We start from the raw sequence: 25,641 nt of genomic DNA on the forward strand, positions 1-25,641 counted from the left end.
GATAGAAACTAGTGGGAGTGGTTAGGCAAAACTTTCTTGCCTACTCTTTAACCGCTTAACTGCTTTGCCCGAGTGCCATACGTGCATCGATTTATCAAATTTTGATAGTTGTAAGCAAAAAAATAAACCCTTCATAACGATTATAATTCAATATTAAAACGACTTCGAATAAATAGATACGTCAAGTATTCGATGGATTTCCATTTGATTCAAAATAAGAAAATATTCCCAAAATAGAAGGTGTCACTTATAAGATAGTAAATAAAATAAAACAGTTAAGTGATTAATAAAGATGTTATTCCAGATAACGCCTTGAATGGCTTTGACGTACAATAGTGGCAAAATATTCACTTTTGGCGTGAATTTAGCATTTTTGCCGAATCTGCTGTGTAATTCTTGTAAAGATTTTGTCATTTAATCTCTGACGTACGATGAGTAGTATTCAAAAATCGGATTTGCGTTTTAGATGCGTTTTTCTCAACCGATTGAAACTAAAATTTGACACACAACTGCACTTGTAGTCCCAAAATCACATACCAAATTTGATATATTCATGTGATTGTGTTTGAATTATCGCGTTTATATGTTTCTGAAAGTATAAATGGGCAGAAAATCAACCCGTCTTTAGATTTAGCTCAACATTTGATAGATGTCTATACTATTGATGTTGAATCTCTGCACCGAATTTTACCGATCCAGCTGTTTTTGTTGGGAAGTTATCGTGTTAACTAATCTGTCCATCAAGCATCCGGAAGGACAGATTTTTTTCCGAACAGATTTTGCTCGAATTTTGATAGAAATCTACAAATTTGGTGTTAAGATCGTATACCAAATTCCATCCTTCTAGCTCAAACAGATTTTGATTTATCTCTGTCACAGATAGACAGACAGGCAAATGGATATTTTCCAAAAATGTGTTTTTCGAACTTTAGAAGGTCTAAAATGTGATAATTCCTCGAAATCTCGAGTTCGAATGTGTTGACGATTACAATATTTTCGCTATGCTAAGTACATGAGAAAGTAAAAAATGGGGAGAAAACTGGCGATTCAGAAATAATTTTGCGATCATTATTCTAGTGACATTCCCTCCATATAATCTGTCCTTGTCCGATTCGAGTATGAAGATGTGAAGTCAATTTATGAGTAATTGTGAAAAATGATAATTTTCGAAAATTTGAGGGTTGGCTGCTTGAGGCGCTGCATAATGATGCACAATATTCGATGACATTGACATATTTATAATTCATACCGGTTGGTGATTCATTTGTGTGCAGATGCCTTTCTGACCAAAGATAGAAATTCATATACGATTTCAAATTATACGGTTGTCTCCTATGACAAATATTTTCAGTTAAATTTATGGCACGTGTTATGTACTAGCAACAATTTATCCATTTCTGTGGACATTTCGAAGTCACCAATCTAAAATAAATATACCTTCGTCTGCATTATCGCTTTTGATCACTTGAAACTTAAGGTACGAGTTATCCTTGAAAGCTCAATTGCTGAAATAGCATTTCTTTCCCCATTCAATATTTCTGTTTATCGCACTGTTTTAGTCTAATAAAATGCGCAGATGGCTAGAATCGATAATAAATTTCTGCGGAACGTCTATTTTTATCCAAGATCGTCGTTTGTAAACAAAGCAGCGCAATATCTTTCCTTTCAAGCAACAGTACAATAACAACTGTAAAAAATACAGCTGCCGAAGTTCATTGTATGCTTTTATTTAACGATCTGCACGATTGCGATTGGAATCACGTTTCTCGAGTTATTATTTTTATGAATCCTGTATAAACATATCGTAAAATAAATTTCAGTTGTATCACGTGCCAAATGCAAAACTGTTATTTCAGGATAATAATGTTTATAGGGTAGTATATAACCTATAAATTGCGTAATGGAAAATTCTTTCAAAATGATACATACAGGACAGATCGTTGGACTCAAAACTATCAAACTATTTACGATGTTTCATCTTAAAACGCAAATACTCGAGAAGAATTAAATTTCCAAAAAGATTATGTAAAAAATCTAAAAAAAAATAAAATAAATAAATAAATAAAATAAAAAAAAATAAATAAAGATTTCCAAAAACATTTTGACCAATTTTTAATTAATTTAATTAAAACCAAATCAAAATTTATTAGTAGTTATTTTTGAAATTGTTAATAGTTACTTCTTTATTAATTCGTTCATAATGAAAGTTTTTCACATTTCTATAGATTATTTAATTAAAAAAATAATTAAAATTTTAAAACTTTTCCTGGATAATTTTGAATTATATGATTGCACAATGAATCATTCATTGCAATAAAAATTCAAAACACTGAAATTTCAATGATATCAATTTTATTTCTATATAATTTTCTCTAGTTTCGAAATATTTTATAGCAATACTTTTCAATTTTTGATTACTGTGATTGTAGAATTACTAATTTTTTAATTAATAAAAATTCGGATGAAGGAAATGTAAAACATTATAATTCTCCGATATTTCAGAAAAGAGGATTGTATTTCCTTTCCTTTTTTATTTTTTATTTTACATCTTAAAATTATTTTTTTGAAGGGAGAGAGGGTTAACACATTTTTTTTTAAATTAAAGCAACCTCTTAAGTTCTTGAGTTTTGAGATATATTAATTTAATCTTTGTACACTACCCAAAAAACTGTAAAGCGCATATAAGGAGAAACATCTAATTAACATAAACAAAGTGGAATTTATAGTACAATTCAGAAAATAATTATAGGAAAATTCAGAATCAAATTTAAAATGATATAAAATTGTGTATAGAACATATAAATAACATTAACTTTAATATCATTTATTATAAATTACATTAACCTAGAATTAATTAAGTACGAATCTATGTTTATGAAAGGAAGTTTTTATGTGTCTGCATTTCGACCATGTCCAAACAAGTCTGTCGCATCCACTGCCATGAAATTTAAGGCTCAGGTAATCGTAAGGATGGCTCCGAAACCTAAATTTTAGAATTTAATGATAAATTTTTTACTTAGTGTTTTACGTTGTTTTGGTGAATATTTTGCATGTATTTACCCATAGTATGGTTTCCTATGATCATAGAAGAAAATCTATGCACCATTTAAAAGATAAATTTATTGCGGTTTTAAAGAAGTTTATTTTATTCTAATTGTATTCTGAAGCATTATTATACAAAAACTTAAACCTAAGTAAACCATGAGCTTGTTAGCAACGAATGACTCGCTACGCTCGGACTGGCTGTTGAATGTTTACTTTTTCTCCAAACGAAATAGAAATGTTGACCAGTTTCCTCTGAAACTTCTTTAGGAATACAACATACTTCCTTATATACTGATACTTAAATCAGGTTTTTCCTTCAGTGATACCTAAATCCCCCCCCCTAATTCACTTTGAGCTGCAGAAAACTATTGCATACCCTCTTTATCTAGTCTTGTTGTTTTTGACTAATCAAAAATGAGATTAATCAACAATAACAAGAATTTTGAGCATAGTATAAATTGAAGTTTGATTCACTTAAATCTGACTTATATTGTTACCATGAGATGCAATTGTGCTCATTTCTCTTTCAGGTATAAATAAGTTCACGAAGAAATTGAGGAATCCCCACGCAGTGCCTAATAACGAACTCCTCGATTTCATTTCCAGAGTACCGGATGACGAAGAAAAAGTAAGTGAACTCAAACCGGCTAAGAGCGCCGAAATTAATTAGAAGTAGTATGGTGCGTATAATACTGCAACGACAAACTGCACAATTATTCTGAACCATGAATTGTGGAGTTTGAAAGAAAATTTGAGTATACATTTACAAACCTGCAACTAAAATCTAGTTTTGGGTTAAGAGACAATTTGTTATGCACCAAAACATTTTACAACCAAAACTGAGTAATCGATAGTCATATAATCTTTGAACTGAATTGTTAATGAATCAATACACTATATTTCAAATAAAATCGATTGCAGAAACGTTAATATAACAACTGAATAGAATCAATAGAATTTATTTCGAGCATTATTATGGAAGAGAAATGAATCACTTCAGCAGATGAGCCATACCTTATACCATTCGCATGAAGTGATTAGATGTCCTGGATTGGCTGATCAGGTTTTGATATTTGCCTCAATTAAAATTTAAATTACTTTTATTAATTCATAGTTTACTTATAAACAAGTAACTTTGCATTAAAAGTTTTTTAAATGATTCACTAGGTTTCAACTTGACAAATTTCTTTTAGAAATTCTTATTATTACTCTTACGATGCAACTGAATCTAGATCATTTTGATTGGATTTCAATCGACTAGTGTAGGGAGGATAAAATTCTCGATCTATTTCGTAGCCCGCAAGTCTAGCACAGAGGAGTGAAAATAGTGGAGAATTGAAGCGCTTATTTTCCCATAATTCACTATTGGAAATAGAAAAAATATTTAAATGAATCGAATTACCAACTCATTAGGAAAATAACATTTCGTTGTGAGTTGAAAAATCATTTTCAATCCTGAATTTCGATTATCTTTTAACATATTTGTAAAATAATTTGTTGAAAAACTTTTTATTAGTTAAAATTTTTTCCAACCTGTATCATCTCGATAGCTCCAATTCTCTTAAGGGGAAAAAAAATTATTTCTCTTTCCCACCTTTGACTGCGAGTAGAGTTTTATCACCAGTTTTGAAGGAAATATAAGGTGAAGTTTTATTCCTCGTGTGATAATATTTATTTACTTTGCGATTCGAAGAAAAAGCTATAAACATATGTTTTGTAAAAGAATTAGAAAATGAAGTCAAGGAGAAACTAATAAAATGCTGAATTACGACTCTAAACAATCTGCACGAACTTGAAAAATATCTTTAACTTGTTGGAGTTTTGATAAAATAACTCCTGTCCATATAATCTTGTTCTTTTTCTTCTTATGAGTATTTAAATAAGATAAATGTTTTTCTTTCAACTTTCTTTCCGTTACTTGTAAATTATAGCACGTTCTGCCCGTTTCTGTTCATGACATGGAACTATGCATGTCATGCTGAATTCAATTTATATTTAAGGCCACATGCCAAATTTCATTTTTTTAAAGACGTATTTCCGAGTCCCCATGCAAGTGAAAATACAGACAGACAGACGGTTAGCTCTTGATCATATTTAGTTCAAAATTTGATAAAATATCCACACTTGAGATGTTTAAACTGTAAACCAAATTTCATTTGCCTACGTTGATACATTTATGAATTATCGTTATGATACAATTTATAAATTAACATGTAAATGTAACTTATGCATTAACGTTGTGACGTAATTTATGAATATATGTATACAAAAGAACAGACTGACACACGGTTCAACTCTTGACAAAATTTGTTTAAAATTTGTTACAGATCTTTATTTTAAATATCAAATTGTATCTATCTAGAGCTTGATGTTTTGTAATTACCATGTTCACACGTATTCGAACAGACGGAGAGCTTCCGCCTGGATTTCATTCAAAATTTGACAGATATCTAAACATTTAGAGTAAGGCTCCGTCTAGCTCACACTATTTTTAATTTATCGCGCACACGGATAGACAGATATCATTCTGAAAAATTCTAGTTTTTCGATCTCTAGGAGATCTGAAACGTGGAGATTATTCAAAATCTATACTTCGAAATTTTTTTAACGATTACAATATTTTCTCTTTGTACACCATCTATAAAATGTATTCCCACGAATTTCAGCACTCTCTGTACAGTAAATACCCCGGATAGAGGTTAAAGAAAACAAAGTTTCATGCAAACATAAAGTTGTTGCCACTTCTTATTGAGAAATTTTGATTTGACAAAGTCTTTTTTCTTGCAGGTGGCGTTCCGAGAGTTGAAGCCGATGTTCGTCGACCTCACAGACAGCGACAAGAAGAAGAAGAAGAAGCGCAACTGAAGAATCGAATCTGCCAAAGTTGAGTTTTGCATATGCCAACTGTGATTTTTCTCGAATCAAATTGTTTCTGCCGGCGTCACTTCATGGCCACCTATCAAAGTCGTTGTTAGCTCTTTCATTTGTTGCTCATTGGTGTACCATATCGGATATTTTAACTACGGTAACTCTAGTCACACGAACTTGTTAAACGAACTAGTCAATCGTTGTAGCCTTACAAATTGACTAGCGAACACTATTTTTGTACGCTCTATCATTCCAGTTGTTACTGTGGAAATCTTTTAGTGCTGTTTTAAAACTAACTCGTGCGTGGTGGAACTTTGGATTGGGGGAGCTGTCCAGGGAAGTTTTAAAGCCGTTTCTAATTTTCATTTACTTTTTGTTTCTGCTTATTATATTTTATGTCATTAAACTGTTATCGCAATCATTTTTCACTTTAGTGGACAAGATTTTTATTTTTTAGTAAAAAATTTTCTTTGTTCCACTTGATAAAGCCTTAATTTCCCACTTCATCCAATGATATCTAACGCTGGTCCAAGATATCCGTTAGATGTTTGGTGCACACCTGTTGGATGCAGCTGGGGGTGCGAATGAACTTTCTTTCCGTCATCTATATCTCTGTGTGAAATGTGTACATAATTGTTGAGCTTTCATTTACATGTAAATTTTTTGTCCGAGCTCACTAAAGAGCTCTAATGCTGAGTAACATCCAGTGGATGTCTGAAGGAGCTCCAACGGGTGAATGTCTGAATCTGATACATTAGACATAAATGTAAATAATTGTTGAACTTTTGTTTAAATTTTTCTCTTTTCTACTTGAAAGCTTTTTGCATGACAGACAAAAGGCTGTCCTATGAATTATGAGTATGCTATTAGATGTCTATTGGTTGAAATAACTGAAATGTTTCAGTAGAAATTTCCTATGTTTATGTTTTTCCTTCTGATACAAAACCTGTTCTTTGCTCCCTGTAGTCTGTTGACGACAGAAAATGTCTTACTCTGACCATTAAATGTAAACATTTGAATTCAAACATTAGTACATGAATTAGTACTATATGTCTTATGAAATATTAAATTTAATGAAGTCGAATGGCTATTTCAATAAGGTATAATATGGTGCCCAACTGACAGCATTTAAAAACCTACACAAGTGAAATATTTTAATGATTGTTTCAAAAATCAATTTTGATTATTTCAGTAATAATTATGTTATGTTTATGATGTTACACCTTTAAAAATAAAATGAAATTTATTTTAATCATTTTTTAAATCTTGTTCTTCTATCAAAGATTTAGAAGATCTATTTAAGCATTTGTCGTCGAATTAATAGTGGCATTGAAATGCGATTATGAATCTGGCATTGAAAATGCGACACTATTCAGCAACTCATTGTTGTATCTACACCACTTTTACCTTCTTTTCCCCAAGGTAAAAATGAATACTTTAAACTCCCTAATTTAAAAGCTGATTAATAAAATTATTTGCTTATCACGTTTGTCTTCAAGAATATAATTTAGTTTAAAAGTATTTTAATTAAATATTTAATGCACTTTAAATTGATTTAAAAAAACTAAGTTCAAGCTTAATTTTAAAATTATTTTTTAGGTACTACTTACATTTACTTATATAGGTTTAAGCAATCTTAGATGAATTTTTTTTAAATGATGCTGTATAGTGTGAATGGTTTTTTAAATATAATTTTGTCACTTAATGATGAATCTAAAAACTCTATAAATTAAAAGATTAAAAGAAAAAAATGTATTTTTCAGTTTTTATTTAAAGACTTTGTAACTGCTTTCATAAAAACCATTTCCTGACTAGGTATCTGAGAAAACAAATCTTATCATTAAATTTCCATTGACCCATAAGGTTTTTATCTATTTAAAAAAACTGCTGCATGGGATGACAGTTCACCATTAGACTTCTAATAAGCATCCAATACGTTGAGTGATCTAATATATTTTCCATGTTCCCTATTGCGGATCAGCGAAAACTGCTCCGGAACGCTTGCTGCGCCTTTTCCGTGTTGTTCTTCAGGTTTTTTCAGCAATAACATCTCCGATTTCCAGTTTAATCTCAAAGTTACAGAAGATTAGGGTGCTCTAGTGTTTGAAGCCTTACTACGAACTGTTCTCTCCTCCCGTACTTTGAATCAATCTCACACGCTATTTATCATGTTTTTATTTAAATTCTCATTGTGGATGAACAATGTTTTTGTCCCTGTTTCATTGTCCTTTTTAAATATTTCTATCGATTTTTAAATATATTTTCCTTTTATAAATGTGTCTGTCTCTCTGTTTATTCATTCATTCAACTCATTACACTATAACATTGCTTCACACGAAAACTGATTGAGTCAAAAAACAGAGTGAGAAATAACAACAAAACAATTCTTAAAAACTATACACTTACTTATGTGCTTAATTTTTGTTATTTTCTATTTTCTAATCATTAATTTATAATTCGTCATAAAAATATTATGGATTCATCATGTCAATTCTTCTTCACTACTAATAGGTGACATTATTACGGTATCAAAATGTAACAATTAATCAATTCAATACAAATAAAATTCTTAAACTATTAAAATAGAATCGAAACATGCAGAATACACAAATGTACAAAATTACAATTGTCTGCCACATCAGGAAATGGATAAAGGATCAATTGCAAATTTCTTTTTTTCTTCTTCTTCAAAATTTAAACTAATTAAATAACAATTTTTAAAAAAATACGAACAGTTGGACAAAAAGTCAATTAAATAAATGTCAAATAAAATTAATAATAACAAAAGATATGCTTTTTTTAAATATTTAGCAGATGTAATAAAAACATATTTGAAATAAACACTAAATAATATTAATAAATAAAGTAATAATTAATATAAAGAAGCTTGGTCACGTTATTTTATAGTCACTTGATGTTTTATAGGTTGTTTCATCAGGAATTGAGAACAAAATCACTTTCATAATTTAATTTTCACATGCATTTATCATGGCGTTAATAATCTCAAATCTTATTGAACTAAGAAATCACAATCTATATCCCCAGTGGCGCAACTAATTAGCGTGTTGCGCTTATAGAGCAGTATTGAAAAGAAATACCGAGGCTGCCACTTCAAGAATCGCCTGAAGAAATATTCTTTTAAACGCGGAATGTACATTTGAAGAAGAGGAAAGAGCAAGCTGACTTTGTAAATATTTACAAAATAATTTAATGAGAACTAGCGCCGAGTTGCAGCTGCAGAAAAAATATTTTTGGAAATATCGTTTCAAATAGCTACCTGGTTTAATTAGGAATGATGGAAAAAAGGATATTTATTTTCTTCGCGACAGTGAATACTTTCACAACTGGTCATACAAAAAACGGATTTTCTAGGTTCGATCCGTGCACTTGACCTTGCGCCTTGTTGATGGTCATCGAGAATGCAAGTCGAATAGAGAACTGCAATCATTTGAAATCAAATATATGTCGATGGGAATGCGTGGAATCAGCACATCATATTTAGCTTGTCATTCCTCGTTTATTTGAGAAGCTTGAATTCGCTTATTTCTATATACTGCGCTGGTAGATATAAATTACGAACGTTTGGGAGGCATATTTTTTGAGAATTCAGATTGCACGACATACGATTATATAACTTAAATATCGTTTGTCGATTCACTAAATATACAGAAAAATTACTATTTGCATTGGAAAACTTAGCTATACACTAACTAAACTATATATATATATATACTAGCAGTACCCGCACAGCGTTGCCCCCGGCATAACATCTATGAGGAAAAATTAGCTTAAGTCTAACCTCCACCCGATATGACATGGGAATGCCATACGGGATCAAAAAAATATTTAGAAATCATCAAAAATAACTACAAAATAATTTTTTATAACACATATTCAGAAATATTTAGGGCTAAGCTTTGATATACAGTCATTTTGCGCCTTGCGAGAGTGGCAATTTTTCGGTGTCACTTTTGCTACCGTTACCCTATTGCTGCCGTTCTCGCCACATTCGGCCATTTCGCTAAAATCTGGCGATAAATTATTTTTTGGCGAAAATGACTGTATGTCAAAGCTGTTTCTAAAGCTGAATAATATGGACAGACTATAGGCATTGTTCCTATTGAAGCCAAAGCATCATTTCTGTAATTCACACATGGAGCGAAATTCAGAGCGGTGTACTCCTTTTCGGACCAAATATCAAGAAAGTTTGTTCTTTCACTTTTCCTGTATCTCAAATTTAAATGTCTTTCTCTGTCAGCAGACAGGCTTGATTCATTCTGTCTCTGTAATTCAATTGCAGTGCTATTTAAAGAGAAACTATTACTTCGCTCAGCAGAAGACTCTCCTTTGAAGAAAGTGTGGACATTCTTTCTCTGATATTCGCTAACCTTACGTTTCTTTCCTCTACGTCTTCATTATCGCGCAACAAACGAAGCGTTTTAGCATTTAATGTGCTCTAGCCAAGGTTGAATTTCCTTCTTTTGGGGATAATCGCTGTTTAAAATCAGACGTAAACAAAGAAATGTATCGCATATGAATACCATGGCTCTTGCTATAAGTGCAAAGCACAGATACTACTGCTTTACTCATGTGCGGATCGTAGTAGCAAAATAATTAAAATTGCAATTATAAAACTCCTTTTTTTATTTTGATATGACTTCAATATACTAAAAGCTTCCCCAATAAATGCCCTACAAAATTATACAAATATCTCCAAAATTAGTTTAGTATTCCTCGAATTTTTAGGGTTTTAACATACAGATGCTTTCAGGAGACTTCATTTTATACTATATATATATATATATATATATATATATATATATATATATATATATATATATATATATATATATATATATATATTACCTTGATAGTCATCGGTAATATTATGATTCTATTTTGTATGTGTGAATTAAATTCTGAATAATATATGCGATTTGAAGTAGCCAAAATATTATGCCCATTGAAGGATAATATTTTATATAGATGAATATTCATTAATGAAAAGAAGAAAAAAATAGCGCTTGCACTAAATATTTTTTAATTGCATTTCACTCGCAGTGATTGGCATCGATGATAACTGATATAGGTGCGATTCTCTCCGAAGGGCACGTGCCGTTTACCTTTTGTGAATTTAAAATAATATTGAATAATAGAAACGTATTTGTTTGTAAATTTTATTGTGTTCAACATAAATGCTAATCATTGTGCTATGCCTATAACCTTCGCTCAAGTGCAAGCAATCATTTGGCAAAGTTTTATCGCCATCGGATGAACGGTACGGCAGCGCATAAAATAAGAACAAACAAAAATTCCTTTTTATAGATTAGATAACATCTCGCTGCTATTGAAAAATGATTCTTAATGGGTGACATGAACAACTGAGCCTAATGTCCACACAAGTTCTCACTATAAATTACGCAGCCTTTGTTCCCATGACGTCTCTACATACATTTCATTTCTGCCAACATTGGGTCTCATGAAATGCAAATGGATACAAAAAGAAAATTTTAAATCACATTCACGATTAATATTTGCCAATAAAACTTCTAAGTTAAAACTTTATTTTATCTAAATTTAATCATCCTGTAAAAATTTCCTAATGAAATGTAAACGAATATAGATATTTATCATTTTCAATTCTATTCTCAAAAAAATTCATTGTAATTTTATTGTCAAAATATTGTCAAAACCGTATGGATACTAATATTAATTTCATTCACTGCATTTTGAAACCAAAAAAGTTCTTTCATAGTCTCTGCTGATGGTACAAGTACCTCGGACGGACTTACTAATAGTGAATGCTTATAAGTACCTCGCGCTAACCAATGGCTCCATTGAGAATATGAAACGGCGGATACTCAGTTTAGAGATTTTGAAATTTTAAAAAAACTATTTCATAAATGTAACACAATGTTATAATTAATAATTTTCAACTATCAGTTAAATTTAGAACTTCAATGGAAAATCAAATTTCAGGGAAACCTTCCAGAAAATATCCATTTCCCCAGGTAAGACGCTTATTGGAGTGAGTCACAACCACAAGACCAGAGTAGAAAAACCAGGCATAAGATTAAAAACAAATTCTTAAGGTGTATGTACTTCGAAACTTTGAAAACCCTTCAAAATATTGATTTTTTCTTTTTATTGCTTAATAATGTTCTCTGATCCTTTAGCTTTCAAACGATACCATGATGTTCGAAATATTTCTGGAGTTATTCGAAATATTTCTGGAGTTATAATTATTTTTCTTGAGGTGCTTTCATTAAAAACTCTAGTTATGGTGTTTTAACTCATTTTATGAAGAATGATATTTTTCCACTATGTTGCTTCATTCAAACAATCAGAACTCAACAAGAAATGAACCAAATACAGTTATTTATATATCAAAATAATCTGTATGAAATAGCGTCTCAATCAAAGTTATATTTATAGGAATAAATTTATAATAGCTATTTAAAAGTAAAAATGACAGAAAAAATCTCGCTTTTTCTATTCATCGTTGATGAAAAAATTGTTTTAAAAAAACTATATATTTTTATAACTTGATTGAGGCAGACAACATGAAGACTAATATTAGGCATCATTTCCAACTAGAATGGTGTGTGTGTACAAATTAAAATTTAAGCTATCAAGTTTCAAAAAAATAGGCTACTTAGCTCATTAAATATTATTTAATTAATTAATAATGAGTGTAATATGATTTTTTCTTACTGAAATGAGTTTAAACATATATTAATGACCTACTGTGAAAAAACTGGATTTTTAAAGTTAATTTAAAAAAAAAAAAAAATCTTCTAGTGTGTACGTACACCTTAAATGAACAAAAAAAGTCAGCATCTTGCAGAGTACAAAGCTACAGCCTACAGCAAGTCGGTGTAAATTCTTTTTATTTAAAAGTACAAATATCCGAGCAGAGTTTATCCAGTAATACAACGTACTTCCAGTTACAAACTGATTTGACCAATAATGTTACTCCTTTGGAACCGACCTCTGCTTGATTTGAATATGCAATATTCGGCCCCATCGGTCACTGAATCCATTTTAAATATATGCTTTATTACAGAATAAAATTTCTCTTTTGCAAGAGATTTTGTTAAAGAATCGGTCAAATTTTTCTTAGAATTTAAACATTTAAGGTAAAATTCATTCTCAGATAATTTGCGAATAAATTTATATCCAATATTAATATGTTTCGTTTTATTATTCGCAGAATTATTTTTAGAAAAATGAATTGCAGTTTGGTATTCGCAATACATTTCAGAAATCTGAAAATCAATTAAATTCCATTTAGAATTCTTGATTTCAAAATACATTTTACACTCTCAGTTAAAGCTATAAATTCTGCTTCCTTTGAACTTGAAGCAATACATTTGTTTTTGAGATTTCCAAGTGATGGCTATATTTCCAAAAAAACGTTATATAGTCACTAGTTTAATATCTATCATTTATTTTACATCCCCATCTAGAATCTGAATACATAGTTAACAAATTAATTCTAGTATCTGACAAATTTATCTTATAGTGTCTGGTTTCAAACACAATTTAATACATCAACTACGACAGTCCAATGAGGATAAATATATTCGTTACAAAATTGTGACAATGTTTACAAAAAATTCAATGTCCTGCTTGGAACTAATCGCAATAAAGTATAAACATCCGATTAGAGTTCTGTACGGAAACTGTCTCATCAGTTCCGTTTCCTCCATCATTTACTTTTACTCCTCTATCTGGTAAGATACAACCTACTTTCAAAAGTAATGAAACTCGCCTTTTAGGTAAATTTTTGAATCTATTCATAAGTTTATTTATATATATGATTATTTTGATGCAAATACACGTAGTTCCCTATTTGCTCAAAATTTACACACAGAATGTATTTAATTGGTTCTAATTCGGTAATTTCTGATTTACTTTTTAAATCTAAAATTAAATTTTCAAGAACTGTTCGCGATTTACTGTAAACAACTCTATCATCTACATACACTAATAGAATACAATCAGTTTCAGTATATAAACCATTACACAGTTCGTTTTGCTGAAAACCAAGTTTTATTAAAATCCTATTGAACTCGAGATTCCCCCGTCTTTGATGTAAACCATAAATGCTCTTTTGCAGCCGACAAACATGACTTTAACAACAAATCCTTCTGGATGCTGCATATAAACAAGAGTATCAGGTTTTCCATATAGATAGAATGCTTTAACATCTATTTGAGCGTGGTTCCAGCCTAAAATAATACTAACAAAACAAATAGAAATTTTACTACATCAAAATTCACAAGTGGTGCAAAAACATCAGTAAAATCAACACCAGGTCTTTGCTTAAAACCTTCTGCTCTACATGCTTAATACTATATACCCATCTCCAACTTATAACTTTCATATTAGAATTTGGATCAACTAGATCGCAGAACTTTCTACTCTGCATCATTTCAATTTCCTCCGACATAGCTCCATCCTATTTATTTTTATTTGGAGAATTTTGAGTTTCTGCATACGATTTTCGAATTTCGGACATGCATATCTCGTGTTCAAAAATATCACCTATACAGTTCGATTCACCTAGAGAGTCCGAATTCATTTCTTCCTCACTATCCGATTTTTGTTCAAAACACATATTTACTGTTGTTGGTTTAAAAATAAACTGATCTGGATCAAATGCCAAGTTGTTTTTCTCGCAATATCTTTTAGCATCGTTTAATGATCCAAGTCGTTCTTTACGAGGTGGATAATAGTATACGTCTACTCTCTTGCTTTTATTTCTAGGTTTTTCTAATCTTTCCCAAGTTGAAATATCTAACAAGGGCAAATTTTCCGGTAAAAAATCTTTATCATCCTGTAATTTCGTATAACTACCGCGTTTCAAAGTTTGATCCAATTGATACCAAGAATAATCATATCTCTTAATTTTTACCAAATAAAATTTGAACCCCGTTTTTTGTTTCATCCATTTTAACATGATAACTTTCTTCAATTTTTCCTTCTTTTGGCAGCCATACCCTATATCCTCTTCTACTTACTGCATAACCCATAAATATTCCAATCTTAGCTTTGGGTTGCAATTTATTCCTATAAACTTTTGGAACATACACATGCACTAGTGAACCAAATATACGACAATGCTTAATATAAGGTTTATGTCCTGGCCATATTTCAACAGGAGTTTTTCCCTCGGTTAATTTGTGAATACATCGGTTCTTAGTATACACATAGTTCTGGCGTGCTTCCGCCCAAAATCTTGGTTGTAATCCACTATCCTGTAGCAAAGTTCTGACTGCATCCATACTAGATCTATTAAATCGTTCCGAGTCTCTATTTAATTCCGGTGTAAAAATGGTTGTTTGTTCACTTTTAATACCAAGCTCTCTTGGGATTTTTTCAAATTCTTTATAACAGAATTCCATGCCGTTATCTGTTCTAACACTTTTAAGTTTCAAATCCAATTCTCTTTCTACCCTAGATAAGTATTCTCTAAAAACTGTAATGACTTCGTTTTCATTCTTAAGAGTAAATACATCTACTTCACTAGAGAAATCATCAATTATCGGTAAAAAATATTTACTGCCTCCCAAAGAATTTACAAGTGCTGATCCCTATAAGTCCATATGCACCTTTTCCAAAACAGATTTTGTTACCCGTTTATAAACAACATTCCTTAGAGAAGTTCTAGTTGCTTTATCTAGATTACAAGCAATGCAAGGCACATATTTCGTTTCAACATTTAAATGCTCTAATCCTTTAACTGAAGGATTTTTACTCATATCCTTAATCATAGGAACATTAACATACCATGATATTCTATGTATTACACTTAAATCTACACTAGTATGCATTACATTTTCTAATAAAGGATAACCATATACAACATTTCTTGCCGAAATACAGAAAAGAAATATTCATTATTAGAATGATATACACGCATAACATTATTACACCAATTAATTTTTAAACCGGCAAGATCCATTTTTGCTCCACTCATTAAATTTCTCCTCATGTTGGGAGCATACAAAACATCTTTTAACGTTATATGCACATTACCTTTAATATCTTTAATATAAAAATCAATATCACCTACCCCTTTAACTTCACATGTGTGTTTTTTATCAGCCAGTAATGCCTTGGTGGGGGAAAGTTCTCTGAAGTTCTTGAACCAATCTCGCTCACAACAAAAATGAGAAGTAGAAGCTGAATCTACCAGAAACTGCGCCAAATCCTCCGATACTGCAAAAACTTCAGCTGATGGATTATATACATAAAATGCACTTTCTGCATTGAAAGCGATCTTTTCTTTTTGTGGTTTCTTGTAACATTTAGATTCAGTATATCCTTTCCGGGAACAATTCTTACACCACGGCCCCATGCTTTTAGGGTTGATCAGGACTTCTTATAGGGTCCAAACGTTTTCACTTCGTTCTATAGGTTTCTTGCTAATTTCTTTTCCAGGAGATGATCCGACATTATACGCTTTCTTCGTAATGTTCAAATCCTTTTGTTTTCATTGGATTTTCCCCGATTCATTTATTAGTTGTCTTTCAACTTTCAAGTGTGTAAACTCTGCATCCTTCATTCTATTGAGTATTTGAACCAAGTGGTCATATTCAGCTGGAAGTCTTCTGATAAGCTGCAGTGCAACCAATAAATCAGAAATTTCGAAGCCCTCTTCCTTAACTTGATTTTTCTTTTCTCTGACACGATTGCAAAAAATACAGATCTGTTGTTATGGATTAAATCTTAGTTCGAAAAATTCATCGATTAAAACTGCTAATCGAACTTTAGATACAGGCTCATAATATTCCATGCTTCTTTCCCCTCAGTCGTGTGCCATATCAGTGGAAGAAGTTTTCTTTTGACGCCTTGATAAATTGTTGTGAAACACCGCTGCTTTCTCCATTCATACTGGAGCTTCAGGACCTTCTACTGGACAAGGTTTTTCTTCACCAATTGCAGAATTCCAACAGCCGCGATCCATCAACAAAATTTTCATGTCCTCCTTCCATGACGAATAGTTCGAATCATCGAGTTTCGTGAACACAAAAGAAAAAAAAATCTAAAATCATCTTTTCTTCGGTTTAGTAAAATTCACAACAATTAATGACACTTATTCATTCAATTCATAAACACGCATCTTACTGCAAAGGTTTTAAGGTTTGTGGCTCACCTGGGCCCATAACCATGTCGGAGTTTTTCACAACAAAAATAGCAGTGTATAAACAAACCAGGCAACAGATTAAAAGCAAAAAATTTTAATAAACAAATAAAAAGATGTGCGTTTTGTAGAGTACAAAGTTACGAATTAGACACAGACGTTGTCCGTTCTTTTAAATTAAAAATAAAATATCCAATTCAAGTTTAAACGAAAATATAACGTACTTCAAGTTACAAAATGATTTAAACAATGATGTTACAACTCTGGGACCGACCTCTGCTTGATTTCAATATGCAACACAACACGTAACGGATGGTTCTCACTACCATGTTACTGAAACTTTTAAGTACCATTGCATAAACGTAGCTTTACTAATGCAAAGATTTAATTAAAATTTAAAACGTAATACCTAAAGTAGAAACTTTTTGTTTCAGGGTAAGGTTCCGAAAAAAAAATTTCTTTCCCCAGGTGAGGATCGAACTCACAGCCTCGGCAATTTTCGCAGAGATAACCACAAAAGTAGAGCGGGCTAAAGAATTGTGCCACTGGGGACACAGAAAGGATGCTTCACATTTCGGTGCTACTAAATTCTTGAACGACAATTTAATACACGCAAGTTCGTTTCTGCTATGTTTTAATAACACATAGGACCTAAATGTGGAATTTCTTGTTTCAGGGTAAGCTTCCGAAAAATTTCCATTTCCCCAGGTCAGGATCGAACCACCAGCCTCGGCATTTCTCGCAGATACTGAATTATAAGTACCACGCGCTAACCAATTGCGCAACTGGGAACACGTAAAGAATACTTCTCATTTCGGTGCAACTGTAATTTTTAAGGACCATATAATAAATCAGGTTTGTTTCTGCTATGTTTGAATTAAAATTTATCACTTTCACCTAATATTTTAATTTCTTGATTCAGGGTAAGCTTCCAAAATATATTCATTTCCACAGGTGAGGATCGAACTCACAGCCTCGGCATTTTTCGCAGATACTGCCTTCTAAGTACCCCGCACTAACCAATCGCGCCACTGTCGACATGCAACGAATGCTTCTCATTTCGGTGCAACTGTAATTTTTAAAGACCATTTCATAAAGTGGGTTTGTTTTTGCTATGTTTTAATTAAAATTTATCACTTTGAACTAATACTTTAATTTCTTGATTCAGGGTAAGCTTCCAAAATGTATTCATTTCCCCAAGTGAGGATCGAACTCACAGCCTCTTCATTTCTCGCAGATACTGCCTTATAAGTACCCCGCACTAACCAATCGCGCCATTGGGGACATCCAACGAATGCTTCTCATTTCGGTGCAACTGTAAATTTTAAAGACCATTTCATAATGTGGGTTTGTTTTTGCTATGTTTTAATTAAAGTTTATCACTTTCAACTAATATTTTAATTTCTTGATTCAGGGTAAGCTTTCAAAATGCATTCATTTCCCCAGGTGAGGATCGAACTAAAAGCTTCGGCAATTCTCGCAAATACTGCCTTATAAGTACCCGCATTAACCAATCGCGCCGCTGGGGACATGCAACGAATGCTTCTCATTTCGGTGCAACTGTAATTTTTAAAGACCATTTCATAAAGTGGGTTTGTTTTTGCTATGTTTTAAATAAAATTTATCACTTTGAACTAATATTTTAATTTCTTGATTCAGGGTAAGCTTCCAAAATGTATTCATTTCCCCAAGTGAGGATCGAACTCACAGCCTCTTCATTTCTCGCAGATACTGCCTTATAAGTACCCCGCACTAACCAATCGCGCCATTGGGGACATCCAACGAATGCTTCTCATTTCGGTGCAACTGTAATTTTTAAAGACCATTTCATAAAGTAGGTTTGTTTTTGCTATGTTTTAATTAAAATTTATCACTTTCAACTAATATTTTAATTTCTTGTTTCAGGGAAAGCATCCAAAATTTATTCATTTCCCCAGGTGAGGATCGAACTCATAGTCTCGGCATTTCCCGCAGATACTGCCTTATAAGTACCGCGAGCTAACCAATTGCGAGACTAAGGACAAGAAGAGAATGCTTCTCATTTCGGTGCAACTGCAATTTTTAAAGACCATTTAATAAAGCAGGTTTGTTTCTGCTATGTTTGAATTAAAATTTATCACTTTCAAATAATATTTTAATTTCTTGATTCAGGGTCAGCTTCCGAAAATTGTTCATTTCCACAGGTGAGGATCGAACTCACAGCCTCGCCATTTCTCGCAGATACTGCCTTATAAGTACCGCGCGCCAACTAATTGCACCACTGGGGACACGTAAAGAATGATTCTCATTTCGGTGCAATTATAACTTTTAAAGACCATTTAATAGAGCAGGTTTGTTTCTGCTATGTTTGAATTAAAATTTATCACTTTCAACTAATATTTTAATTTCTTGATTCAAGGTAAGCTTCCAAAATGTATTCATTTCCCCAGGTGAGGATCGAACTCACAGCCTCGGCATTTCTCGCATATACTGCCTTATAAGTACCGCGGACTAACCAATTGCGCCACTGGGGACACGCAAAGAACGCTTCTCATTTCGGTGCAACTGTAATTTTTAATGACCATTTAATAACTTAGGTTTGTTTCTGATATGTTCGAATAGAAATTTATCACGTACACCTAATATTTTAATTTCTTGATTCAGGGTAAGCTTCCGAAAAATGTTCATTTCCCCATGTGAATATCGAACTCACAGCCTCGGCATTTCTCGCAGATACTGCCTTATAATTACCGCGCGCTAACCAATTGCGCCACTGGGGACACGTACAGAATATTTCTCATTTCGATCAATTTTTAAAAACCATTTAATAAAGTAGGTTTGTTTCTGCTATGTTTGAATTAAAATTTATCACTTTCAAATAATATTTTAATTTCTTTATTCAGGTTAAGCTTCAAAACGCATTCATTTCCCAAGTGAGGATCGAACTCACAGCTTCGGCACTTGTCACAGACACTGCTTTATAAGTACCTCGCGCTACCCAATTGCGCCACTGGAGACACGCAAATAATGCTTCTCATTTCGGTGCAACTGTAATTTTTAAGGACCATTTAATAACTTAGGTTTGTTTCTGATATGTTCGAATAGAAATTTATCACGTACACCTAATATTTTAATTTCTTGATTCAGGGTAAGCTTCCGAAAAATGTTCATTTCCCCAGGCGAGGATCGGACTCACAGTCTGGGCATTTCTCGCAGATATTGCCTTATAAGTACCCCGCACTAACCAATCCCGCCACTGGGGACATGCAACGAATGCTTCTCATCTCGGTGCAACTGTAATTTTTAAAGACCATTTCATAAAGTAGGTTTGTTTTTGCTATGTTTTAATTAAAATTTATCACTTTCAACTAATATTTTAATTTCTTGATTCAGGGTAAGCTTCCGAATATTGTTCATTTCCACAGGTGAGGATCGAACTCCCAGCGTCGGCAATTCTCGCAGATACTGCCTTATAAGTACTGCGCGCTAACCAATTGCGCCACTGGGGATACATAAAGAATGCTTCTAATTTCGGTGCAACTGTAATTTTTAAAGACCATTTCATAAAGTAGGTTTGTTTTTGCTATGTTTTAATTAAAATTTATCACTTTCAACTAATATTTTAATTTCTTGATTCAGGGTAAGCTTCCAAAATGTATTCATTTCCCCAGGTGAGGATCGAACTCACAGCCTCGGCATTTCTCGCAGATACTGCCTTATAAGTACCGCGCGCTAACCAATTGCGCCACTGGGGACACATAATGAATGCTTCTCATTTCTTTGCAACTGTAATTTTTAAAGACCATTTCATAAAGTAGGTTTGTTTTTGCTATGTTTTAATAAAAATTTATCACTTTCAACTAATATTTTAATTTCTTGATTCAGGGCAAGCTTCCGAATATTGTTCATTTCCACAGGTGAGGATCGAACTCACAGCGTCGGCATTTCTCGCAGATACTGCCTTATAAGTACTGCGCGCTAACCAATTGCGCCACTGGGGACACGTAAAGACTGCTTCTCATTTCGGTGCAACTGTAATTTTTAAAGACCATTTAATAAAGTAGGTTTGTTTCTGCTATGTTTGAATTAAAATTTATCACTTTCAACTAATATTTTAATTTCTTGATTCAGGGTAAGCTTCCAAAAGGTATTCATTTCCACAGGTGAGGATCGAACTCACAGCCTCGGCATTTCTCGCAGATACTGCCTTATAAGTACCGCGCGCTAACCAATTGCGCCACTGGGGACACATAAAGAATGCTTCTCATTTCGGTGCAACTGTAATTTTTAAAGACCATTTAATAAAGTAGGTTTTTTTCTGCTATGTTTGAATTAAAATTTATCACTTTCAACTAATATTTTAATTTCTTGATTCAGGGTAAGCTTCCAAAATGTATTCATTTCCCCAGATGAGGATCGAACTCACAGCCTCAGCATTTCTCGCAGATACTGCCTTATAAGCACCGCGCGCTAACCGATTGCGCCACTGGGGACACTTAATGAATGCTTCTCATTTCGGTGCAACTCTAATTTTTAAAGACCATTTAATAAAGTAGGTATGTTTCTGCTATGTTTTAATTAAAATTTATCACTTTCAACAAATATTTTAATTTCTTTATTCAGATTAAGCTTCCAAAAGGTATTCATTTCCACAGGTGAGGATCGAACTCACAGCCTCGGCATTTCTCGCAGATACTGCCTTATAAGTACCGCGCGCTAACCAATTGCGCCACTGGGGACACATAAAGAATGCTTCTCATTTCGGTGCAACTGTAATTTTTAAAGACCATTTAATAAAGTAGGTTTTTTTCTGCTATGTTTGAATTAAAATTTATCACTTTCAACTAATATTTTAATTTCTTGATTCCGGGTAAGCTTCCAAAATGTATTCATTTCCCCAGATGAGGATCGAACTCACAGCCTCGGCATTTCTCGCAGATACTGCCTTATAAGCACCGCGCGCTAACCGATTGCGCCACTGGGGACACATAATGAATGCTTCTCATTTCGGTGCAACTCTAATTTTTAAAGACCATTTAATAAAGTAGGTTTGTTTCTGCTATGTTTTAATTAAAATTTATCACTTTCAACAAATATTTTAATTTCTTTATTCAGATTAAGCTTCCAAAATGTATTCATTTCCCCAGATGAGGATCGAACTCACAGCCTCGGCATTTCTCGCAGATACTGCCTTATAAGTACCGCGCGCTAACCAATTGCGCCACTGGGGACATATAAAGAATGCTTCTCATTTCGGTGCAACTATCATTTTTAAAGACCATTTAATAAAGTAGGTTTGTTTCTGCTATGTTTTAATTAAAATTTATCACTTTCAACTAATATTTTAATTTCTTGATTCAGGGTAAGCTTCCAAAATGTATTCATTTCCCCAGGTGAGGATCGAACTCACAGCCTCGGCAATTCTCGCTGATACTGCCTTATAAGTACCGCGCGCTAACCAATTGCGCCACTGGGGACACATAAAGAATGCTTCTCATTTCGGTGCAACTGTAATTTTTGAAGACCATTTAATAAAGTAGGTTTTTTTCTGCTATGTTTGAATTAAAATTTATCACTTTCAACTAATATTTTAATTTCTTGATTCGGGGTAATCTTCCAAAAGATATTCATTTCCCCAGGTGAGGATCGAACTCACAGCCTCGGCATTTCTCGCAGATACTGCCTTGTAAGTACCGCGCGCTAACCAATTGCGCCAATGGGGAAACATAAAGAATGCTTCTCATTTCGATGCAACTGTAATTTTTAAATACCATTTAATAAAGTAGGTATGTTTCTACTATGTTTTACTTAAAATTTATCACTTTCAACTAATATTTTAATTTCTTGATTCAGGGTAAGCTTCCAAAATGTATTCATTTCCCCAGGTGAGGATCGAACTCACAGCCTTGGCATTTCTCGCAGATACTGCCTTATAAGTACCGCGCGCTAACCAATTGCGCCACTGGGGACACATAATGAATGCTTCTCATTTCGGTGCAACTGTAATTTTTAAAGACCATTTAATAAAGTAGGTTTGTTTCTGCTATGTTTTAATTAAAATTTATCACTTTCAACAAATATTTTAATTTCTTGATTCAGATTAAGCTTCCAAAATGTATTCATTTCCACAGGTGAGGATCGAATTCACAGCCTCGGCATTTCTCGCAGATACTGCCTTATAAGTACCGCGCGCTAACCAATTGCGCCACAGGGGACACATAAAAAATGGTTCTCATTTCGGTGCAACTGTAATTTTTAAAGACCATTTAATAAAGTAGGTTTGTTTCTGCTATGTTTTAATTAAAATTTATCACTTTCAACAAATATTTTAATTTTTTGATTCAGGGTAAGTTTCCAAAATGTATTCATTTCCCCAGGTGAGGATCGAACTCACAGACTCGGCATTTCTCGCAGATACTACCTTATAAGTACCGCGCGCTAACCAATTACGCCACTTGGGACACATAATGAATGCTTCTCATTTCGGTGCAACTGTAATTTTTAAAGACCATTTAATAAAGAAGGTTTGTTTCTGCTATGTTTTAATTAAAATTTATCACTTTCAACAAATATTTTAATTTCTTGATTCAGATTAAGCTTCCAAAATGTATTCATTTCCCCAGGTGATGATCGAACTCACAGACTCGGCATTTCTCGCTGATACTGCCTTATAAGTACCGCGCGCTAACCAAATGCGCCACTGGGGACACATAAAGAATGCTTCTCATTTCGGTGCAACTGTAATTTTTAAAGACCATTTAATAAAGTAGGTTTGTTTCTGCTATGTTTTAATTAAAATTTATCACTTTCAACAAATATTTTAATTTCTTGATTCAGGGTAAGCTTCCAAAATGTATTCATTTCCCCAGGTGAGGATCGAACTCACAGCCTCGGCATTTCTCGCAGATACTGCCTTATAAGTACAGCCGGCTAACCAATTGCGCCACTGGGGACACATAAAGAATGCTTCTCATTTCGGTGCAACTGTAATTTTTAAAGACCATTTAATAAAGTAGGTTTGTTTCTGCTATGTTTTAATTAAAATTTATGACTTTCAACTAATATTTTAATTTCTTGATTCAGGGTAAGCTTCCAAAATGTATTCATTTCCCCAGGTGAGGATCGAACTCACATCCTCGGCATTTCTCGCAGATACTGCCTTATAAGTACCGCGCGCAAACCAATTGCGCTACTGGGGACACATAATGAATGCTTCTCATTTTGCTGCAACTGTAATTTTTAAAGACCATTTCATAAAGTAGGTTTGTTTCTGCTATGTTTTAATTAAAATTTATCACTTTCAACAAATATTTTAATTTCTTGATTCAGATTACGCTTCCAAAATATATTCATTTCCCCAGGGAGGATCAAACTCACGGCCTCGGCATTTCTCGCAGATACTGCCTTATAAGTACCGCGTGCTAACCAATTGCGCCACTGGGGACACGCAAAGAACGCTTCTCATTTCGGTGCAAGTGTAATTTTTAAAGACCATTTAATAAAGTAGGTTTTTTTCTGCTATGTTTTAATTAAAATTTATCACTTTCAACAAATATTTTAATTTCTTGATTCAGGGTAAGCTTCCAAAATGTATTCATTTCCCCAGGTGAGGATCGAACTCACAGCCTCGGCATTTCTCGCAGATACTGCCTTATAAGTACAGCCGGCTAACCAATTGCGCCACTGGGGACACATAAAGAATGCTTCTCATTTCGGTGCAACTGTAATTTTTAAAGACCATTTAATAAAGTAGGTTTGTTTCTGCTATGTTTTAATTAAAATTTATGACTTTCAACTAATATTTTAATTTCTTGATTCAGGGTAAGCTTCCAAAATGTATTCATTTCCCCAGGTGAGGATCGAACTCACATTCTCGGCATTTCTCGCAGATACTGCCTTATCAGTACCGCGCGCTAACCAATTGCGCCACTGGGGACACATAAAGAATGCTTCTCATTTCGGTGCAACTGTAATTTTTAAAGACCATTTAATAAAAAAGGTTTGTTTCTGCTATGTTTTAATTAAAATTTATGACTTTCAACAAATATTTTAATTTCTTGATTCAGATTAAGCTTCCAAAATGTATTCATTTCCCCAGGTGAGGATCGAACTCACAGCCTCGGCATTTCTCGCAGATACTGCCTTATAAGTACCGCGCGCTAACCAATTGCGCCACTGGGGACACATAAACAATGCTTCTCATTTCGGTTCAGGTGTAATTTTTAAAGACCATTTAATAAAGTAGGTTTGTTTCTGCTATGTTTTAATTAAAATTTATCACTTTCAACAAATATTTTAATTTCTTGATTCACATTAAGCTTCCAAAATGTATTCATTTCCCCAGGTGAGGATCGAACTCACAGCCTCGGCATTACTCGCAGATACTGCCTCATAAGCACCGCGCGCTAACCAATTGCGCCACTGCGGACACATAAAGAATGCTTCTCATTTCGGTTCAAGTGTAATTTTTAAAGACCATTTAATAAAGTAGGTTTTTTTCTGCTATGTTTTAATTAAAATTTATCACTTTCAACAAATATTTTAATTTCTTGATTCAGGGTAAGCTTCCAAAATGTATTCATTTCCCCAGGTGAGGA

General features: G+C 33.0%; 1 protein-coding gene and 17 non-coding genes across 25 annotated transcripts in view; 1 reads left to right on the forward strand and 17 right to left on the reverse strand.

Annotated features, from left to right (window-relative positions):
- The window catches only part of LOC129971338 (multiple C2 and transmembrane domain-containing protein 1-like), a 386,350-nt gene extending 378,160 nt beyond the window's left edge, over positions 1–8,190 (forward strand). For all 8 annotated transcript variants that reach the window (XM_056085007.1, XM_056085004.1, XM_056085008.1 and 5 more), the window contains 2 exons: positions 3,576–3,673; positions 5,833–8,190. In XM_056085007.1, the coding sequence (XP_055940982.1) occupies positions 3,576–3,673; positions 5,833–5,910 (176 nt within the window). In that variant the 3' untranslated portion in view covers positions 5,911–8,190. The remainder of the gene's footprint in view (positions 1–3,575; positions 3,674–5,832) is intronic.
- An 11,296-nt stretch (positions 8,191–19,486) lies between these two features.
- On the reverse strand, positions 19,487–19,578 carry Trnai-uau (transfer RNA isoleucine (anticodon UAU)). Its single transcript is given in 2 exon segments — positions 19,487–19,522; positions 19,541–19,578. It is a non-coding gene; the product is annotated as a tRNA-Ile (tRNA).
- Positions 19,579–20,707: 1,129 nt separating this feature from the next.
- Positions 20,708–20,799, reverse strand: Trnai-uau (transfer RNA isoleucine (anticodon UAU)). Its single transcript is given in 2 exon segments — positions 20,708–20,743; positions 20,762–20,799. It is a non-coding gene; the product is annotated as a tRNA-Ile (tRNA).
- A 154-nt stretch (positions 20,800–20,953) lies between these two features.
- Positions 20,954–21,045, reverse strand: Trnai-uau (transfer RNA isoleucine (anticodon UAU)). Its single transcript is given in 2 exon segments — positions 20,954–20,989; positions 21,008–21,045. It is a non-coding gene; the product is annotated as a tRNA-Ile (tRNA).
- Positions 21,046–21,199: 154 nt separating this feature from the next.
- Trnai-uau (transfer RNA isoleucine (anticodon UAU)) lies at positions 21,200–21,291 on the reverse strand. The gene is given in 2 exon segments: positions 21,200–21,235; positions 21,254–21,291. It is a non-coding gene; the product is annotated as a tRNA-Ile (tRNA).
- A 154-nt stretch (positions 21,292–21,445) lies between these two features.
- Positions 21,446–21,537, reverse strand: Trnai-uau (transfer RNA isoleucine (anticodon UAU)). Its single transcript is given in 2 exon segments — positions 21,446–21,481; positions 21,500–21,537. It is a non-coding gene; the product is annotated as a tRNA-Ile (tRNA).
- Positions 21,538–21,691: 154 nt separating this feature from the next.
- On the reverse strand, positions 21,692–21,783 carry Trnai-uau (transfer RNA isoleucine (anticodon UAU)). Its single transcript is given in 2 exon segments — positions 21,692–21,727; positions 21,746–21,783. It is a non-coding gene; the product is annotated as a tRNA-Ile (tRNA).
- A 154-nt stretch (positions 21,784–21,937) lies between these two features.
- On the reverse strand, positions 21,938–22,029 carry Trnai-uau (transfer RNA isoleucine (anticodon UAU)). The gene is given in 2 exon segments: positions 21,938–21,973; positions 21,992–22,029. It is a non-coding gene; the product is annotated as a tRNA-Ile (tRNA).
- Positions 22,030–22,183: 154 nt separating this feature from the next.
- Positions 22,184–22,275, reverse strand: Trnai-uau (transfer RNA isoleucine (anticodon UAU)). The gene is given in 2 exon segments: positions 22,184–22,219; positions 22,238–22,275. It is a non-coding gene; the product is annotated as a tRNA-Ile (tRNA).
- A 154-nt stretch (positions 22,276–22,429) lies between these two features.
- On the reverse strand, positions 22,430–22,521 carry Trnai-uau (transfer RNA isoleucine (anticodon UAU)). Its single transcript is given in 2 exon segments — positions 22,430–22,465; positions 22,484–22,521. It is a non-coding gene; the product is annotated as a tRNA-Ile (tRNA).
- A 154-nt stretch (positions 22,522–22,675) lies between these two features.
- On the reverse strand, positions 22,676–22,767 carry Trnav-uac (transfer RNA valine (anticodon UAC)). Its single transcript is given in 2 exon segments — positions 22,676–22,711; positions 22,730–22,767. It is a non-coding gene; the product is annotated as a tRNA-Val (tRNA).
- Positions 22,768–22,921: 154 nt separating this feature from the next.
- Positions 22,922–23,013, reverse strand: Trnai-uau (transfer RNA isoleucine (anticodon UAU)). The gene is given in 2 exon segments: positions 22,922–22,957; positions 22,976–23,013. It is a non-coding gene; the product is annotated as a tRNA-Ile (tRNA).
- Positions 23,014–23,167: 154 nt separating this feature from the next.
- On the reverse strand, positions 23,168–23,259 carry Trnai-uau (transfer RNA isoleucine (anticodon UAU)). Its single transcript is given in 2 exon segments — positions 23,168–23,203; positions 23,222–23,259. It is a non-coding gene; the product is annotated as a tRNA-Ile (tRNA).
- Positions 23,260–23,413: 154 nt separating this feature from the next.
- Trnai-uau (transfer RNA isoleucine (anticodon UAU)) lies at positions 23,414–23,505 on the reverse strand. The gene is given in 2 exon segments: positions 23,414–23,449; positions 23,468–23,505. It is a non-coding gene; the product is annotated as a tRNA-Ile (tRNA).
- A 646-nt stretch (positions 23,506–24,151) lies between these two features.
- On the reverse strand, positions 24,152–24,243 carry Trnai-uau (transfer RNA isoleucine (anticodon UAU)). The gene is given in 2 exon segments: positions 24,152–24,187; positions 24,206–24,243. It is a non-coding gene; the product is annotated as a tRNA-Ile (tRNA).
- Positions 24,244–24,888: 645 nt separating this feature from the next.
- Positions 24,889–24,980, reverse strand: Trnai-gau (transfer RNA isoleucine (anticodon GAU)). The gene is given in 2 exon segments: positions 24,889–24,924; positions 24,943–24,980. It is a non-coding gene; the product is annotated as a tRNA-Ile (tRNA).
- Positions 24,981–25,134: 154 nt separating this feature from the next.
- Trnai-uau (transfer RNA isoleucine (anticodon UAU)) lies at positions 25,135–25,226 on the reverse strand. Its single transcript is given in 2 exon segments — positions 25,135–25,170; positions 25,189–25,226. It is a non-coding gene; the product is annotated as a tRNA-Ile (tRNA).
- A 154-nt stretch (positions 25,227–25,380) lies between these two features.
- Positions 25,381–25,472, reverse strand: Trnai-uau (transfer RNA isoleucine (anticodon UAU)). Its single transcript is given in 2 exon segments — positions 25,381–25,416; positions 25,435–25,472. It is a non-coding gene; the product is annotated as a tRNA-Ile (tRNA).
- Between the last annotated feature and the right edge of the window lie 169 nt (positions 25,473–25,641).

This window comes from Argiope bruennichi, chromosome 6, assembly GCF_947563725.1.
Source record: "Argiope bruennichi chromosome 6, qqArgBrue1.1, whole genome shotgun sequence".
NCBI lineage: Eukaryota > Metazoa > Arthropoda > Arachnida > Araneae > Araneidae > Argiope > Argiope bruennichi.